Genomic DNA, 19,379 nt, shown 5'->3' on the forward strand with positions numbered 1-19,379 from the left:
GCCGCACCATTATGCCCAAGTTCGAATTCATAGCAGGTCACGCATCAGACGTTGTTTTGCACTCATCGTTAATGTCACTAAAAACTGACTGAAGATGCTGACGAAGCGGTGGCCTGAGTGTTTAGTCCACTTGTCACACTACCTCTTCGGCCAGTTTGGTCTTGTACTTACGGTCAATAACGGCGTATACACGAGCCTGATGGTTGGACTGTGGAAATATTGCAAAACTTTTGACTCACCCTTGTATAGTGATATACATCGTGAACGTTTTATGAAACCCATACATTTATTCTACAAAAATCTCCATTATCTCTTTCTAATCATCATCTACTCTAGACGGTAATTAAAAAATCCCAAACATTTTGTCTATCTACAGCGTCTTAAAAAAAAAAAAAAAAAAAAAAAAAAAAAAAAAAAACTTCACATGCATCTCTACTAAAAACACAAATGATAGAATTTTACTACTACTTCTGGTTTTACTATGGATTTCCCTGGAGCGAAAACTAAGAGAGTGAGAAGCAGCTTTACCCAGTCGATTAACTGTCAATTATATTTTCCATCTCCGACTATTTCTTTACTAAATTTACTAAAACTTCTAGTTTGAATATTAATCTTCATATAACAAAAACGGTAAAGAGAGAGCAAGAAATCGCTTTTTTGAGATTGCTTCAGCGTCCAAGAGAAAATTTCAGTATGTGACCTGATTCCTGTATCACTACCGGAAGTTAAAAATATATTACGATCACTTTCAGTATTGAATTCACATCATTTGAAAATCAACCGTAGTTTTAAAATGTCAAGTCTTCAACCTAGGTGACAGGTTTCTCGACATTAAAGAATAATTCATCTCTCAACATTATTTTAAACCCTCTGTATGTACCATATCGTGGGACATTGTTCATTTCTTCGTTAATTTGAATTCAGTCTTGTAAAATCAAGGAACTACTCTCAAATCCGCATATAGATTGTGATAAGGCTCATATCAATCGTATTTACTGATGAGAGAACAGAATAGATTAAAAAAAAAAAATGCACATTGATATACATATAAACATGCACTACGCATTGTAGATTTATCTACGAACCAACCTATTTATGTGGAAAATAACTTGACAGTGACTTGCATGCAACTAAAGAATCAGGCAGTGGCTAGTGTAGTGCATGTAACCAGCAACGAGACCACTTAATTCGTTGAAATACTACAGGATAGCAACAAATACCATGTGAAATCATGTCGGGAAAGTTTATTCAATACCTTTCTCTTTAATTTGCACATGAACTACTCTCTGTTTCACATAGGATTAAACTACCCTTTTGTGCATTAAAAAAAATACATTAATCTACATAAAAATCCTTAAACTGGTAACAGTGCACGTGGTAATTTCTATAGAACTGGTACTCTAAATAAAAATATATTCATTATATATAGATATATATATATATATTGTATAATATCATTCATACGTACTTTGTAGAATTTACAGTGGAAAATTATTACTTCAAATCTTTGATATTTGAATGAAGACCTGCACATAATTTACGACTTACAGGCTTGTACAGAAAAAAGTATTGAATGAAACCAAGCGGCCCAAGGGAAATCTTGACCAACATTAAACTGGAAAGAGAGGTAGGAGAGATTCTAGAATCTAATGCAATGAATGAAATAAAGAAGAAGAAATAACTTTGGAAGAGCAATGAAACTTGTATTTGAATACGTTTGTTGGAAGTTATCTCTGAATAATACATCTGTATCTCAGTTTCTGTTCTGTATCTCGGTGGTCACCCTGCCAGAGGGAATTCTCAAAAATACAACTACACTAAGCTTCTACAGTTTTAAACTGAAACTTTGTTAGAAATCTAAAACTTTCACACGTTCCTTGGGCTGCTTTATACAAATCGCCAAGTTATAAAATAAGGTTTTCCTTTTCCTTTCAACTTCTTTCATACTCTGTCAAAAACTGGTACAAAAACTTTTTTTCATTTTTATTTATTTCTTTTTTCCAGATTCCTGAACCTAAGTTTATGTCATTAAAGCACGCTACAACCATAACTGGAACAAAAGAACTTTTAAAACTAATCATATTTCTGAGTATAACAATTCAAGAAATTTGCCAACTGTATAATAACCTGTCACCCTAATAGGAGAAACAGATTTTGTACTGTCAAATACAACACATTATTTCGCCATAAAGACTAATCTTCTTTCTTTGCTTTTTATTTTTCCTAAAAAAATAATACTCAATAATATACATCTGTTTTTACATCAATAACATCACCAACGAGTGACAGACGAAAATAGAAATAAAAATAATTGTAGCCAATATATTGTTCACAATGTTCATTTTCTCTTTTTCATTTATTTAATTATACAATTTATTATTATACAGCTAACGACATTTTGACTTTATTTTTTATGTGTTCTCTTACATAAATACTTTTCACTGGTCAGTTTAGTGAACTTCGACATGTACACAACACAAGGAGGGATTCACACGACTCGCAAATCTGACTAATTAAAATCATAAATTAATAGAAATTGTGAAATCCTTTACGAAACGTTTTATTTCTTTGCAAATAACTTATCCCAAATGTACTTGCATTCAGTATTTTCAGTGTGTGTGTTTAATGATTTAGAAACATACTGGCCAAGAGGTCAATTCAATTAAACACATTAATAAACTTTCAGGTACTCACTTTTAATCATCTAAATTTTAGATAGTTCAAATTATTACATTGAACATCAAATTTTCATTGAAACTGTCAGCATTTTCAAGACTTACTAAGGGACAGTATTTTGGTAGGCATAGTGAGTATGGAAATTAAATATTTGCATTAGGGATGGGTTTTGGTTAGGGATGAAACTGATTTTGGTTTTCTCCAAAAAACGGTTCGGTTCTTTGCCGCAACCGGTTTTGGTTTTCTTCAAAACCGGTTTGGTTTTCACCGAAACTGGTTTCAGTGGAAACTTTTGGAGAACACACAGAACTATTTCTGCGGAAATGGAATAGTTTTCCGGAGAACAACGAAAAACTATAATGATCAGAAATAGGAACAATTTTGGAAAAAAAAAAACTGGAACCGGTTTTGGATTAAACCGAAAACCAGTTTTTGTACCCACCACTAATTTGCATTCATAAATAGAAACATCTTATTTATTTACACATCATAATCTTTCTTTCTCTTTTTCAGGCTTAGTTGGTGGCGACGGTGAATGTCTCAGTAATGTTATTTCAACTTCTGTCTACAAATCCATATCCAAAGTAAAGCTATCCATTGGTTTACCGCAGCGACTTCCTGCCACACTTGGAACTGGTGGTTGGTCTCTGTGGTTGCTTGGGAGATCATGGATTTCGAAGTCTTAGCAATCTTGATGATAGTTTGCTTGTGTTAAAACAAACCAATAACCTCAGAAGGTTGTAGCTACTAAAGGGCTGGCAAATGCATCTTTCGTGACCTCCCAAGCAACCATGGAAACCAAACACCAATTCGAAGTGTAGCAGGAAGTCGCGGCGGTAAGCCAACGGGTAGCTTTAGTTTGGAAAGAAGTTGGAATAAAATCGTTGCGAGTTTCACCATCGCCACCAACTAAGCCTGACGAACAAGAGGAGGAACGATTATGAACAGCTTTTATTTATGAATGCAAACATTTAATTTCTATATTCATTATGCCTACCAAAATACTGTTCCTTAGTAAGTCTTGAAAATGCTGTCAGTGTCGACGAAAATTTGACGCTTAATACATTTTTTTAACGCTGTATAAAAAAGTTTGGAGGAGCAAAAGTAAATAGTTTTGAGTTAATTGATAAGACTGCTCTTCAAGCGGTTCACATTACATTAAACATGCTTTGAAAACTTATTTGGGATGATTTATAAGCAAGAAAAAAAAAAGTGTATGCATATTAAATATTATAGAAATGAAACATATTATACAGAGTTACAGAACGACTGAAACAGTAAGTTAAAAGTCTTGACCTTTCATCCAGATTACGCTGGAGGACAGTAATTAATTTCTTAAAAGAAAAAAGGATGCGTTCAAAAAGTTTCATAAACGCACATTTTTTTTTTTTTTTTTTCAATCAATTTAACACCACCATTAAAGAGGATCTCATCCACTTACATCACAGGATATATTTTTCACATCACAATATAGGATAAGAAAAGTAGACAATATAGGTTTTCTTTCTTAACGCAGATACGATACGCTACTTGTTCGTTAACACTCTCCGTAGCTACACATTTTATCCTGATATTTCCGTTCTATCTGGCATACAACACGTTTTTAACACAAACAATGTCATAAATTTTAAATTATGTTTAATAATAATAAAAACAGTAATAAAATCAACACAAAATGTTTTCTGAAGATACATAGGTTCGAAGCACGACTGAAATACGTGGAATGTTCTATTTCGTCATGAAATAATTAAAATCTGTTTACAATTCACTGACAAGTTCTTCAAGATATGAACTACTATGAAAAGCAGCACCACGTTGTAGATCGAATTTAATTTTGTTCTGGAAAAAAATGAAATAAACGTTTACACACCTGTCAATTACGAACAAGAAAAACAAAAAAAACTTACTACAAACAAAATAATACACAATAAAAAGACTGAACAATCATAGTACAGTATTATAGTCTTTAGAAACTATACATCTGTAATTTTGATTGAAACTAAATTTCACTCCAGTTGTAATTAATATACAAATTACACTAAAGTTATATATATCTAAAATGTTGCAAAAATACAATATGGAAAATTGACTGAGGTGGGTTCTTTTACGTTACTAATTAAGGATTCTTTATTACTATACTGGCATATTACCGTATTTGAGCGAATATAAGCCGCGTGCGAATATGGGCCGCACCTAACTTCTTACACAACTTTATGGAAAAAAATAAATCTCGAATATAGGCCGCACTGCTAAATTTACGAGAAAGTTGTGTGTTGCAGCTTTGGATGTATCAGTCCTCGTCTATTCCAAGCTAGTGTAATATAATTCTATAGAAATTATATCATGAACAAAGCAATTTCGACGCCAAAAGGCAGTTTGTAACGTGCATCTGTGTCAGAAGTGTGCTGCTGGATTTTGGCTGCTTGGCGGTCAATATCAGAAGAACTTGTCATGAAAAGTTTCAGAAAAGCTGGAATTTCCAATAATCTTGATGGGACTGAAGATGGTGTTCTTTGTAATAGTGACTCTGAGCAGCATTCTGGATCGTCTAGCGAGGGTGAAGAATCAGACGCTGGTGATGCTGAAATGGTGGGAAGTGACTGTGCTTGATTTGGGTGGGTACAAACAAGCTAATGCAGTTTTGCTAAGTTGCTTTTCTTTTTTCAAGAAGAGCTACTGTATATAAATATACCATATTTTATATATATATATATATATACCGTATAACAAGTGATTTTTGTGCCAGTGTAAGGTGTTACCGGTACCCAATGAAAGTGGCAATTTTTGCGAACGTAGTAAGTTTTTCTGCTATTTTCTCCTTAAGTCTTGATGGTTTACAAAAGTAATTGCAGTAACTTATAATGGTACTAATTTCAACTCAGAAGACACGTGTACATGTCATTTTGAAATTAACAATTGATAACCAGAGGGGGAAAATCTCGATCATACGCCGCACCATGATTTTTCAAGTCAAAATTTAGGGAAAAAAGTGTGACCTATATTCGCGCAAATACGGTATAGTTTTTACCTTTCTCAATTTTATCGTATTTGTAAATGTAGAAAATAAAAGTATAATCTGAGAGAAACGTCAAATGCCGAAATACTAACAAACGCACTTACTTCACCAATAATTATTTCCAACATCAACTACGTAAAAATACCATGACGTGAATGTGCTGTACTGTTTATTTTATATATATCTTGAATTACGCTGGATGTGACTCGTAATACTTTCGATTTGTTGATAGATATTTCGTTACCCCGAAACTATGACTATCGAAAGCAGATTAGAAGAAATACGTATTACCGCACCTAATAAGTTTTCAACCAAACCTCCATAAAATTTCAATACAAAATATAGACACGCCTCCCTAAAAAGAAAGAAAAAAAAATCTAGAGCTCGAATTTCCAAATGAAGCCATGGAACACATTATCCCTCTAGTGGAATTCACGGGAAAGCGCCTGAGCAGTACCAACCATCTACTCAAATAACAATAGTAATTCTCTCACACTATCGATCATTCTACCTGTGTTCCTCCCTACAAGTCTGATGACACTCATCCTGAATGGGATCACCAATTTTAGAATTAACTTCAAAAGATTCAGAAACTGTGGACTGTACCACCCTCAAGGCTTTGTAATGTTGGCCTCATACGGGAACAGGCACATATCATAGATACCAAAGGATTTTGACAATCACAGATTTTAGTTTTGGCACTTACAACTCCAACAAACGATCGAATAATTGGCCTCTGCTTGAACCTCTCCCCAGCATACATAAACCTTTAATTAACACTAAGTGATCTTCACATTACACGCTGCATCATCTACCGAAACATTTGTATTGCTTTTATTTAGAACGATGTTGACTAGGTTGGTTTTCACAACCATTTATCTGCAAATGTATTGCTCCATAATTTCTCGTAGCATTCATGTTATGTAGTACAGTACAGTAACTGGCTTCAAAATAAGTAACCACGGAATAGATAGCTGAAATACTACTGAACTATACATTTCCTATGCTTCATTGCAATTTGTAATTTTTCCGGTCTTAAATGAATGACGAGTTACACATAGTCTTTAAAAATAGTACTAGTATCTACACTATCGGGGTCCGAATATCCACATATATATGTACACTCATTATCAAAATGAAATGAAATCTTCGAGTTTAACGTCCCACGATTATGCCCTTTAGGCTAAGGGAGACGGATGATTAAGGCAAGTGATAAAATTATTGGTGGAATGAGAATCTGGGAGAAAACGCGGAGTATCCCGAGAAAACCCATGGACACAATGGTGTAGTAATTGTCAAAAGTCTGAGCACCCCGGTAATTAAAAAGATATTGTATATACAAAACTCTGTTTACTGGTATTGTTTTGTAAAATAAACAACGTTGTTCATATAAGGAAAACAGTTTTGCAGTGAACAAATAATGAACATCACGCGGTTTCTGGCGATGCATTTGCAACGACATCTAGTGGTGTTTTTACAAATTCTTATCAGTACTTGTCTGTTTATTACTACGAACAGTCGTGTGTGTGTGTGTGTTATTCAATCGTGCTGTATATAGATAAAGTTGAATGTGAATGTGTGCCATGCGATCGTGCTCCTTTCACTTATGTGAATTAGTAAATTAGTGTGAAGGTACTATAAAATGCGGAAGAAAAACTGAACTAAATGCCGAATCGTGCTCAAGTGGTTATTTTGAAATAAGAGAGTACTGTCTGCGGAAAACCATTCAGTTGATGCAGATATCAGTCGGGGCACTGCGTCTGACTATTGAAAGACTGTAACAGACTGATGCAAACATTGCACGGAAACAAACTGGTCGTCCAAAAATAATAAACTTCTCGTAAGGACAAGTTCATTAGAACTACAAGTAAACGAAAAAGCCATATAACCGCTTCGGACATAGCAACAGAACCATGGAAGAGCCGCTCCCAATCAATGTACGAGGGTCGGTGATCCGAAATCTGCAGATGTATGGTCTTGGTTGTGTGACTGCAGTAACGAAACCACTCCTTGGAGCAGGAACATTGTAAAAATGTACTCTTAAAAAAAGAACTGCATTATATACATATATAATAAACAGAATAATGGATAAAAACGTATATCACAACACTTAAGTGAGAAATTCAGTTCCACTAGGAACGCGGATTTTGGGCCATAGCTTTGTACTACAACAGCATAATTCCAAACATTTTCTCCCAAGTTATGCAGTAATTATCTGCAAAGCAAAGAACAGGCTCAAATAACCACAAAAATGGAATAGCCGCAACAGTCTCATTGTCACCCGCCGAAAACGAAATCTTTAAGTTTTACGTCCCTCGGTTATGCCGCCTAAACTAAAGGAGACGCTGATGGTGAGAAATGAATGAAATTAGGAAAGTGGGAGGAAACGGGAGAACCCCGAAAAAACCAACGCATAGGGTGTTTGTCCACTACAAAGCTCACTTGGTGCGAGCTTGGATCGAACTAAGGACCCCATGCACCAGTCACCCGTGGAGTTCTTGTGGGATTAATTCAACAATCGGTGAACAAGTGAACGAATACTGAACTTCCATGAAAGGATCTTCAAAGCTGTTGGAGCCTCAAAAGTGGGATAAATGTATTCAAAAAGGTTGTGATTTGTAAAGTTTTATCAAGGTTAATGATCGACACTTCGGTGAATGTACGAAACAGAATAGTGTGTTTTATATTCATTATGTGAGTAATGTTTATTTTGCAAAACAGATCCAACAAAGAGAGATTTGTAGGATAGTGTATTTTGTGTGGAAAATTCTGAAGAATCTGTACTGTGTTCAGAATTGACAGTGACTATATATATATATATATAAACCAGATATGCTTCAGTATATAGATATTAGTGCAAAATTTTTAGCGTAAGAAATGAACATTATGGATGTGACTGTACAGTAAGCTACACGTCAGGTATCCATTTAATCTATTCGCTGGGTCAAGTATCAGATCGAGTTTCGCAGCCTACTGTAACTCTCCCATAAGTACGTATGTATAATATAGATTGCAAAAATTACTGAAGAAAAATATGCGCAACTTTCTTTTTCTTTCATGTAAAATTCCTCCTTTTGGTCACATTAAAAAAAAAAAAAAAAAAAAATCGAAATAATATATATCCTTGCAAATTTTATGCGGTGTACTTACGAAAAACACTTTCCAAGTAAGAACTTTATGAGCTATAAATTTAACACGGAATTTACCAAATAATAATAAAAAACTTGTTTTCTCTGGAGTAGTAATTATAATAAAAACACTAGTACAGTACAACACCCACGGGATTCAAGATGCACTGAACACAGCTACCTCTACACATTTTCAACATTAAAGTTTTCGAATCTTGTACACAAGTTTTTCTCATCGTATGAGTACAATAAACGGTTCATTTATATATATATATTTATATAATCTAGAATATCGCTAATAAAACTGTCTTCTACATTTGTACAATTCTTCTTTGATATGCTGTGCCATTAACATCCCGCTACTTCCTTCATTCGAAAGCACAGCACAAAACTGTTTGAATGTTCTCAAACAAAATTTCACATGGAATGCTTGCTATTTGTTTATCCTCACTTGTCAACACATCATCTTGCTTTGTCAATATGACATAAGCAGTTATGTTTTTAAATATGTTTATTCTGCTATTTTTCAAAAAAATAATATACTAAATCTTTTATAGTTTCTTTCCTTATTCTAAATTCAAACATTACTTATTTCTAATATAAAACGTCTACTTCGTAAAAACCAAATCTACAACTCTCTTTTTTTTTTTTATCATCATCTTTCTTTTTTAATACTTCGTATTTACACTTATTTCGCGAGGTGGCTCAACTTATGCAGGACCCTCTTTTGTAGAGCGAAGATTAGCCACGAAATTACTTTCTGAATTATTTGTTCTACTTCGTACTCTATAACTTTATCCTAATCAATATGAAACGAAAAAAAATCAACAAACAAAGAAACAAACTAAAAAGTATATATTATGAGATGGTTTAATTTTTTTAAAAATAACCATGTTTGGTTTGATGAATTTATTTATCATCCGATTACACGAATTCAACTTCAAATATTTTCTCAAATTTAAAATGAACTGGTAACACCAAAACAGGAAGGAAAAAATATTGTTTCTTCCTTTCACATTTGGACATTGTTTTCTCGAGTTCCTCACTTTGATGGGAATTCATTATCAGAATAGATTACAAAACTCGACTGCTTTTAAAAAGATTTATGTCAATAAATTATTTTAAAATTGTACTACTACAAATCATTTTTTTTTAATAAACAAAATAACCTTTTGACAACTTTCGAAGTTAATTTCCTAAAAATTCAATTAAAATAAATAATTTAAAGGAAATTACTTTTGGCTTCATTTAATAAGCATTGATTCACCAACTATTAAAAAATCGATTTCGCCAAAGCTCACAGTTTTCACGATAGTCCATCATCTGTACGAAGTTTCTTCTGTGGAGAATAGCCGGGCTTGAACTCTGCTGGGCGTTTACCTGAATTCTTTACAAAAGAAGGATCTGGAACAAAGAAAATACAAGTGTTAACTCAAACTTTAATAGTCTTACTTTAAATTAACATTTGCTGATACTATTTCGTTTTCTAAATATTTTTCGAATGGTTGATTAATGATGGCTCCAGTGTCGAGAATTTCAGGAATTATAATAATAAAATCAAAAGATTCTGGTCTTGGCCAATAGTTAGTTTTTGGATCAGGGACCACAAAATTTTTGAACGGCCCCTAAATCAAGTTTTCGTATTTTCTACGGGATAAGCAGATCATACTGAGTTAAGTGATAGTTTGGGTTTGGCTACACTGTATGCAGTTCTCCAGATATAAGGCCTACAAGAAATTTTTTGACTGAAATATATTGGATCTTTTGATTTAAAAGAGGGAATATGAATCAAGTAACATTGAGATATTTTCAATGGAAATTTTGTTTTCATGAAATCACTGGAGTGTAACGTAAGTAAACAGATACGAGTTAATATAAAGAAGGATGTCCGCAGAAGATTATACATATTTCTTCTTTCTTTCTACTGTGAAATGGGTGGCAATGCTTACAGAAGCGCAATTACAACTACCGAAATATCCCATTAGATATTTATTGTGTTATTTTTATCACATGCCACCGATCATCCACAAAGAAGACACATCATATAGTCGAATATGCGAAAACGATGTCTGTTGTTATATTGCAAAGCAATTCTCGGTGACTATTTGGGGTTATTCTATCTGACAAGAACTTCACTAGGTGCTCCTACGCAATTTCTGGACAGCGCTTCCTGTACAAAGGCAAAAGAACAGAGCTCTCTTACGCAGTCCCAAAAAATCAAATCGACGGAGGAAGCGTGAGACGTAAACAACTCATTACTACAACATGGAATGTGCTTCATTAAAAAAGGAAAAGACTGTTATACGTGTAGGCTTGCTTTTGTTCTAGAAAGCATTCTTATATCATATAGAACGATGAAGTATTCGAAAAAGGCACACTATTTTATCGGCGCCCTGTACAAGCAAAAAAACAGAAGTTAAATACACTGGAACTTATGATGGTACGTGGATACGCTGAGGAAGAGCCATCAACTATCTCTCTATATCTTCAGATTTTCATTTCTGAACGATTCTTACAAATGTGCTTTCAGCTCCTACCTAGAGACTTATTCACGGAGGATCGAAATAAAATCGTGAAGGAAATGAAAGGAATTTGCTTACGGGGAAGGTAAGTACCGAAATATCTTGTTCTACGTATTACTACAATTCACTTCTAAAGTGACAATGGAAAGCTTTACTTTTTTCTCTCTTTCGGAAGAGAAGCCTATCGATTCACATAAGAGCTTCTGTTGTGCCAGTATTTTCAATTGCTTTTTTTCAACTCGTTAATTATCCAATCCGTACAGGTGTTAAGTCTTGGCTGGTTTTAAAAGTGTAAGTAGATTATCAGAGTTTCATTATTGGCTCCCAACTAAAATTCTTGAGTTCATAGTAGTGTTATGATGCTTCTAATGCTTCAAAAGACCTAAGAATGAACATTTTATCTTTTCAATTTTTTTTGACACGTATTTCATTTATTTATTTATTTTGGTCACACTTATTATAACTTCCTGACAACTACAATTTTATCTGGGAAGAGCCCTGAATTTTCCTTCGGATCAGTGCAACTGGATATTTTTACCGAAACTTTAGGAAGATTTTAACGCTAGCGAGGGGATTATAGCCACTACAGAACGAGTGAATGATACATTGGGCGAAGTGTGCCACAGTGAGTCTATTTCGTTGGTGTTTGTATTCTTCGAATGCTTATTTCTATCCTCGATGAACAAGGCTCATGGAGTGATCTGGAAACTTAGAAGTGCAATTACTCTGAAGTTTGAAATGCGATTAGAATACCTTGCGCAAATATAGGCGGCACCTACACTTTTGACACGAAATTATAGAAAAAGTAAATCTCGTACATAGGCCGCACTATTAAATTTACTAGAAAGTTCAATTAGACAGTACTTTGAGATGCATCTCTCTCCCTCCGCATCTTCAGCTCCCGTATAACTAAGAGCGGCTCATCATCAACAGGACAAATTTTGGTATTGGGAAGTATGGTGACGTGAGTCATGAAGATGACCTTTGTGATAGTCACTCTGAGCAGCATTCTGGATCGTCTGGCAGGGGTGAAGAATCAGACGCTGGTGGGAAGTGATTGTGCTTGATTTGGGTGGGTACAAACAAGCTGACACAGTTTTGCGAAACAAAGTTGCTTTCCTTTTTTCAAAGAACAGCTACTGTATATAAATATTCCGTATATATTATTATAACCAAGATACGTACTCACGTTAAAAGTATTAAGTGTACTAAGTGTTTTTTTGTGCCAGTGCTAAGTATATAAGTTTCTCATTGTTTTCACGTTATTCACTGAAATTTTAAAAAGTCGGGAGTAAGCTTCCCCAAATAGCTTTAAGAATAACTACATTTATCTACAGACAACTGTATTTAATAACTGTTTTCAGTAACTTACATACGATTTAGTACGCGTATTACAGACACACACTAGAAGTTATGACTATTCACACTGAGGCTCCCATATGTACACTTCTCCAAAATATAATTGAATGCCCGAAGTCCCTTTAAATTCTAAGTTTGGCGGCAACGCATTCTGAGTGAAAGGAGGGGAAGGAATTAAAGAAGAAATAAGACTTATGAACACAGCTCACAGTTTGCTGTTTGAAATTCTCAGTTCCTCTTTTGTCACTTCTAATAACGATACTTATAGTATAAAACTGTACATTAGCAATAATGCAGCGAACATTTTTTTTTAAAGAAAAACTCAACAAAAACAAAGATCGTCATAAAAACCAAGGTAGTTAAGGAGCTCGTTATTTATCAGTGCAACTGAGGGAGCGTTCTCTAGTTGTTCCGATAGCCATGCGTGCTAAGTAGTCTATTTTTGTGTTGATGCAATACTTTTAAACCTGGTTCGAATCCTACTCGATGCATTTTTTTTTTTATTTTGTAATTTTTCAGTCATTCTTGCTGTACATTTTCATAGTATATGTATTACACAGAGGTGATGGACAACTTCTAATTTATCCAAAAATAAGATGTACAGGCGTAGAACCTTTTCTATATATCCCAATGTGAGTTCCCCTTAGTGAAAATAACTTCTTGCATCGATCCACAAAATTTTCGAAAACCTGTAAATCCGGAGATCTAGTGTTCAGGAAATCAATATCAGATCTAATACCTCTTTCATCACTACCAGAACGCAATTCGTATTATTATTATTATTATTATTATTATTATTATTATACAAGTCTTTGGCATGGGAGACCCGGGTTCGATTCCCGACTTGAGTTCATGTGGTTCGGGGTCTACGTTGAGCTGTACGTTCACTTCTCATATAGCCTCGCTGCTGAAAGGGGCGATAAATTCAAAATCAAATATATTATTATTATTATTATTATACACATCTTTGGCATGGAAGACCCGGGTTCGATTCCCCGCGGGGCGGGTGTTCATGTGGTTCGGGACCTACGTTAAGCTGTAGGTTTACTTCTTCTATAGACTCACTGCTGAAAGGGGCACTTAACTCCAAATCAATTATTATTATTATTATATTATACGCATCTTTATTGTGGGAGACCCGGGTTCGATTCCCGGCTTGAGTCCATCTGGTTCGGGGCCTACGTTAAGTTGTAGGTGTACTTCTCATATAGCCTCACTGCTGAAAAGGGCGTTAAACTCAAAATCTATTATTATTATTATTATTATTATTATTATTATTATTATTATTATTAAGTAGGAAATAGAGAAAAGGTTTTTGGGTGCTAAATTTGGAGAGGCATTTTATTTCTTCCCAGTATGGACTTTATTGTTGTCTTGGTGTATCAGAACCATTTTAGATAGGTTTTCACGACGATCTTACATTCTTTTCCACTTAAAAGTCTTAATAGTTCTCAATACTATGAGCGCTTGCTGGAGTCTATCTCACAAGAATGCACTCAGTTACATAATACCTTGGCCATCACCTTACTCCGAACTGGGTAAACTAAATGAATGTCACTAGTGGGATTGCATGATCGGTATTGAAATGTGGCCAATGTGTGTGGTCATATCAACATGTAGCTAATGGACAAATGCCAACATGTCCCATTACTGCTGGGACACAGTCCCACGTGCGAAAACTAGGAAAATAACGTTGTACGTTCTGCTATTAAATCTGGTGCACTTTTTGGTAGAACGTAACTAGAACACGATTGTATCAATGTCCCCTTTTGCTTGGGACACATATGAAAAGAAATCTCTTAATCTACGGTTCAAATTCTGATAGAGCGTGAAAATAACTTGTATCATATCCCACGTCTTCTGGGACATATGACGTACTCGAAATATAGGAAAATACCTTCAGAAATTCGTTATCTTACACACAGTGCACATGCCAAGACAAAGACGAAAATGAACCAATTTGGCACATGTAACACTACTGCTGGAACACCATACATATGGAAAATAAAACGACATGAGAAATAGGAAGAAATGTCTTAAAGCTCTGATTGTTTACAACTGTGCAGTAGAAGTAACAAAATGAAACGCACAACCATGTCGGGAGGCAGTACAAGAGCGCTTGCCAAACAAAGTAGGCACTCCTCAAAGAAATGAATACCGAGAAAGTGAGCCCCCTCGAAGCCCCAAGGATAGAGCGCTCGCTTTCGCTAGCGTGGTCGCAATTTCCAATCCTACTGGGAGCCCACGGCCTCAGATTCAAGACCCGAGTAGTTATTTTCCTATTTTTCGAACGTGGGACGGTGTCCCAGCAGTAGTAAAACATGTTGACATTTGTCCATTAGCTACATGTTGATATCAACACACACATTGGCCACATTTCAATATCGATCATGCGATCCCACTAGTGATATTCATTTAGTTTACCCAGTTTCTTTGTGAGTCCTCTTGCACAATTTCAACTTGGCCTCAGTTGTTGCATCCTTATTGGTATGCAACCGTGCACATCATATTGCATCGGTTTGAGGGAATATTATTGGTGAATCGGTAATGGCTTTCATATTCTTCATGCTATTCCTTACATTTCCGACGCTTTGAACTCACGTTTACTTAGTATGAGTGCATTTCTGGGCATTTTTCGTTACGTGTTTCTACACATGTGAATCACCCTGCTTCATCTGTTGTTCTCTACCGACACTCCAGATGTCTTTTTAGAGCATTTGAGTACAAATTTCTATACACTTAATACTCAGAACGTCACTGTTGGCCAGCATCCGTACCTGGCGATTATGCAACCACACACAACGGGCATGGTGTCCGTCATTTTGTGTATGTTCCAGATATCGACTTAATACAAACAAATTATTGCTACCTGGTAGAAACTCTATCAATTCATATCCATTTAGACCAATTTTCATTTGGCAGATTATCCGGAACTCCCTACGTATCTTTGGGGAATCCCTTGCGCGTGCATTGTTGGATTGTGAAACGTGCAAAATTCAATAGAGGAGGTATGACTTCTTCAGTGAATTTTTTACCCGCCCTCTTTACGTTGGATAGTTTCCGAACTATTGGAGTCTGAAAGTTAGTTTTCCACGCTTTCGGCACCTTGTAGATCCGAAACTATGTCCGATAGCCAGAAATTCGAGAGAACTTTTTTCTTGTCTCAGTAGCAGGAGTCACCTCCCAAGAAATGAAATGAAATGAAATTTTGAGTTTTACGTCGCACGTTTATGCAGGTTAGGCTAAAGGAGACGGTGATGATGATAGATGAATGAAATGGTAGAATGAAGAAAGTGGGAGGAAACGGGAGAACCTCGAGAAAACCCACGCACACGGTGTTTGTCCAGCACAAAGTTCACTTGGCGGGAGCGTCAACTCCCAAGAGTTTAACACTTATTTTGCAAAACCCGATATATATATATATATATATGACAAAATGCATACTTTAGTGTGAAATGCAAATTGACAGACATAGCTTTTATGTCTTATTTTAACCAAACTTTTAAGTTCAGTCACGCTTGTAGATGCCATGACATATATTATAATGCATGATGCCAAGTAAACTGTATTTTTGACAAGAGATTAAGTAGCGAATACGTTTCTGGAAAACTAGCTAATAATTGTAGCGAGCTACAATTTTTATCATGTAGCTGTAGAGCAGCTACTTTCGAAAAGTAACTTTGCGATCACTGCTCATATTAAAATAATGTTGGCAAATGGTGAATATACTATATACTTGCCTTCTACGTGCCTCTCGGGTCTACTCTAGGCGATCTTGCTTTCCTCGATTTCAACAAGCGATAGAAGGAAAGTTATCACCTTTCTCAGTTGGTTTTCTGTATGTTCAGAAAACTGTTAAAGTTAAGGATATGATTTAGAATACGCGAGTCATAACCAAAGAAGGTGCATGGAAACCATGGCCCTACTCACCTGAACCGATGAAAACTACTAAAGACTGCTTAAATCGATTAATTCTTTACGATAGCTATGCAAAAACTTTATCGAGTTGGAAATAGTGGTGTCAACTGGCTTGGCTCGAGCCCTGAGCCACAGGCGCAGCTTGAACTCCGGCTGCTTGAACTCCGGCTCGGTTCAACTGAGCCAACAGCTTGAGTCGGGACGATTGGAATGAGCCATTGGCTCAGCTCAGCTCAGCTAGGCTCGGGTGAGCCATCAGCTCGGTTGGGCTCAGCTCAAGTAAGCCATTGGCTCGAGCCGGCACGGTTGGATGAGATGTTGGCTCGGCTCACTTCTCAGTTCGGCTCGGTGGTGACTGAGCCGGAAGCCGACCTGCTCTAGCTGTTAACAACACTACTACTTGGAACCTGAAAAAAAACAGATTTGAAACCAGTAGAGAACATACCTCATCTCTACTCGCAAAATACTCATAAGAGATTGTTCGGGGGTAAGATGATCAATGTTTCATGAAACTGAGGGCATTCTTGGGAGATAGACTCTAGCAAACGTTGATACTATTGAGAGCTATTAAGACGTTTAAGTGAAAGAATGTGAGATCGTCGTGAAAACCACTCTAAAATGGTTCTAATACACCAAGATAACATACAGTCCATAGGTGTAACCAGCGCCGTAACTTAGATTTTTCTGGGGGGAGGGGCGCAAGCATTAATACGCGTATTAGGGCCCCATAGAAAAGTTCTTTTTCTAATTCTTGTGTCCCCTCTTTCCATTTTTCTCTTAGTCTTTATGGACCCCCGGAGCCTGTGGGCCCTCCCGCGCGGCAAGTTCTGCGGTTCCATTAGTTGCGCCCCTGAGCCCGTTTCATGCATGACAAATTAAGGGGACAATATTGACAAATCTCAAAGCCATACTAATACATATTTTTTCTAGGGTATCTAATTATAGACATTTTTTACTGAAATGAGCTCTAGACTCATTTTTGTTTTATTTACCTTTTATGTGCTGTTTTGTTTATATAATGTTGTGAACCTGTTTGATGCTTCATTTATAATTTCAGGTTCGTATCGTATATGGAGTAAAAGAAAATTGTCTTAAAATGGGCCCCCATCGAACGGCGGGGAGCTTCCCTGGAAGGGGCAGTTGCCCAGGTGTCCCTCACAAGTTACGGCCCTGGGTGTAACAAACTGGGAGGAAATAAAATGTTTCACCAAATTTAGTACCCTAAAACCTTTTTTCTATTTCCTACTTTTATTATTATTATTATTAATAATAATAATAATAATAATAATAATATTTGATTTTGAATTTAGGGCGCCTTTCAGCAGCGAGACTATATAAGTAAACCTACAGCTTAACATAGGCCCCAAACCACATGAACTCCCGCCGGGAATCGAACCCGGGTCTCATACACCAAAGACGCGTATAATAATAATATATTTGATTTTGACTTTAGCGCTCCTTTCAGCAGCGAGACTATATGAGAAGTGAACCTACAGCTTAACGTAAGCCTCGAACTACATGAGCTCCTGCCGGGAATCGATCCGAGTCTCCCACGCAGGAGAAGCAGCTGCTGCTGCTGCTACTACTACTACTACTACTACTACTACTACTACTACTACTACTACTACTACTACTACTACTACTACTACTACTACTACTACTACTACTACTACTACTACTACTACTACTACTACTACTACTACTACTACTACTACTACTACTACTACTACTACTACTACTACTACTACTACTACTACTACTACTACTACTACTACTACTACTACTACTACTACTACTACTACTACTACTACTACTACTACTACTACTACTACTACTACTACTACTACTACTACTACTACTACTACTACTACTACTACTACTACTACTACTACTAATAATAATAATAATAATAATAATAATAATAATAATAATAATAATAATAAGAACTGCGTTCTGGTAGTGATGAAGGAGGTATTAGGGCTGATAGTGATCTCCTGGACACTAGAACTCCGGATTTATTTTGAGGTTTACGAAAATCTTACGGATCGATGCAAGAACTAATTTGCACTAAGAAGGAATCACAATGGGATATATAGAAAAGGTTTTACACCTGTACACCACCTTATTTTTGGATAAATTAGAAAGTTGTCCATCACCTCAGTGTAATACACATACTATAAAAGGTACGGCAAAAATAAATGAAAAATTACAAAATGAAAAAAGTAAGAGCATCGAGTGGGATTCGAACCAGGTTCAAAAGTACTAAATCCGCACAGAAAGCAAGAACTTAGCTCGAATGGCTATCGAAACAACTACGAAATTCCATTCCTATTTCATGAATAGAGAACGAATTTCTTAACAACTCCCCGTCCCTTTTTTTTTTAACGAATATTGTGGTCGAAAAGCGTGTGTGCTTTACTTACAACCAAGTTTTCTGCATTGACCAAGTACTATGATGTTCTAAATGTATCATTACATTAAGTTATAAAAAGAGAACTGAGTATTTCAAACAGCAAACTGAGAGCTGTGTTGGGAAGTCTCGTTATTTTTTATTTTCACTTCCCCTACCAATTACGTCGACTGCGATGTTGCCAAACCTACAATTTTAAGGGGCTTAGAAAAATTGGGGCATGCAATTATATTTTGGAGAAGTGTAAATATAATCTAAAGTTACACAACTCAGGGGCATAATTTATTGGTTTCTAAGAGAAACTTCCCTATTATACAAAATTTTAAATTACATCTACTGCAAAGTGATCG

At 35.8% G+C, this 19,379-nt stretch overlaps 1 protein-coding gene across 6 annotated transcripts in view; it reads right to left on the bottom strand.

The window, feature by feature from the left end:
* Positions 1–1,229: 1,229 nt before the first annotated feature.
* LOC145687904 (host cell factor 1-like) overlaps positions 1,230–19,379 on the bottom strand; it is a 148,450-nt gene continuing 130,300 nt past the window's right edge. For 5 of the 6 annotated variants that reach the window (XM_081761449.1, XM_081761450.1, XM_081761447.1 and 2 more), the window contains exon 18: positions 10,057–10,224. In XM_081761449.1, coding sequence (XP_081617575.1) covers positions 10,127–10,224 — 98 coding nt within the window. In that variant the 3' untranslated portion in view covers positions 10,057–10,126. Of the gene's footprint in view, positions 4,516–10,056; positions 10,225–19,379 lie in introns of those variants that run through there. The other variant, XM_081761448.1, reaches the window with a different exon arrangement.

Source organism: Thermobia domestica, chromosome 6 (genome assembly GCF_964235325.1).
Source record: "Thermobia domestica chromosome 6, izTheDome1.hap1.1, whole genome shotgun sequence".
In the NCBI taxonomy this organism is placed as follows: Eukaryota; Metazoa; Arthropoda; class Insecta; order Zygentoma; family Lepismatidae; genus Thermobia; species Thermobia domestica.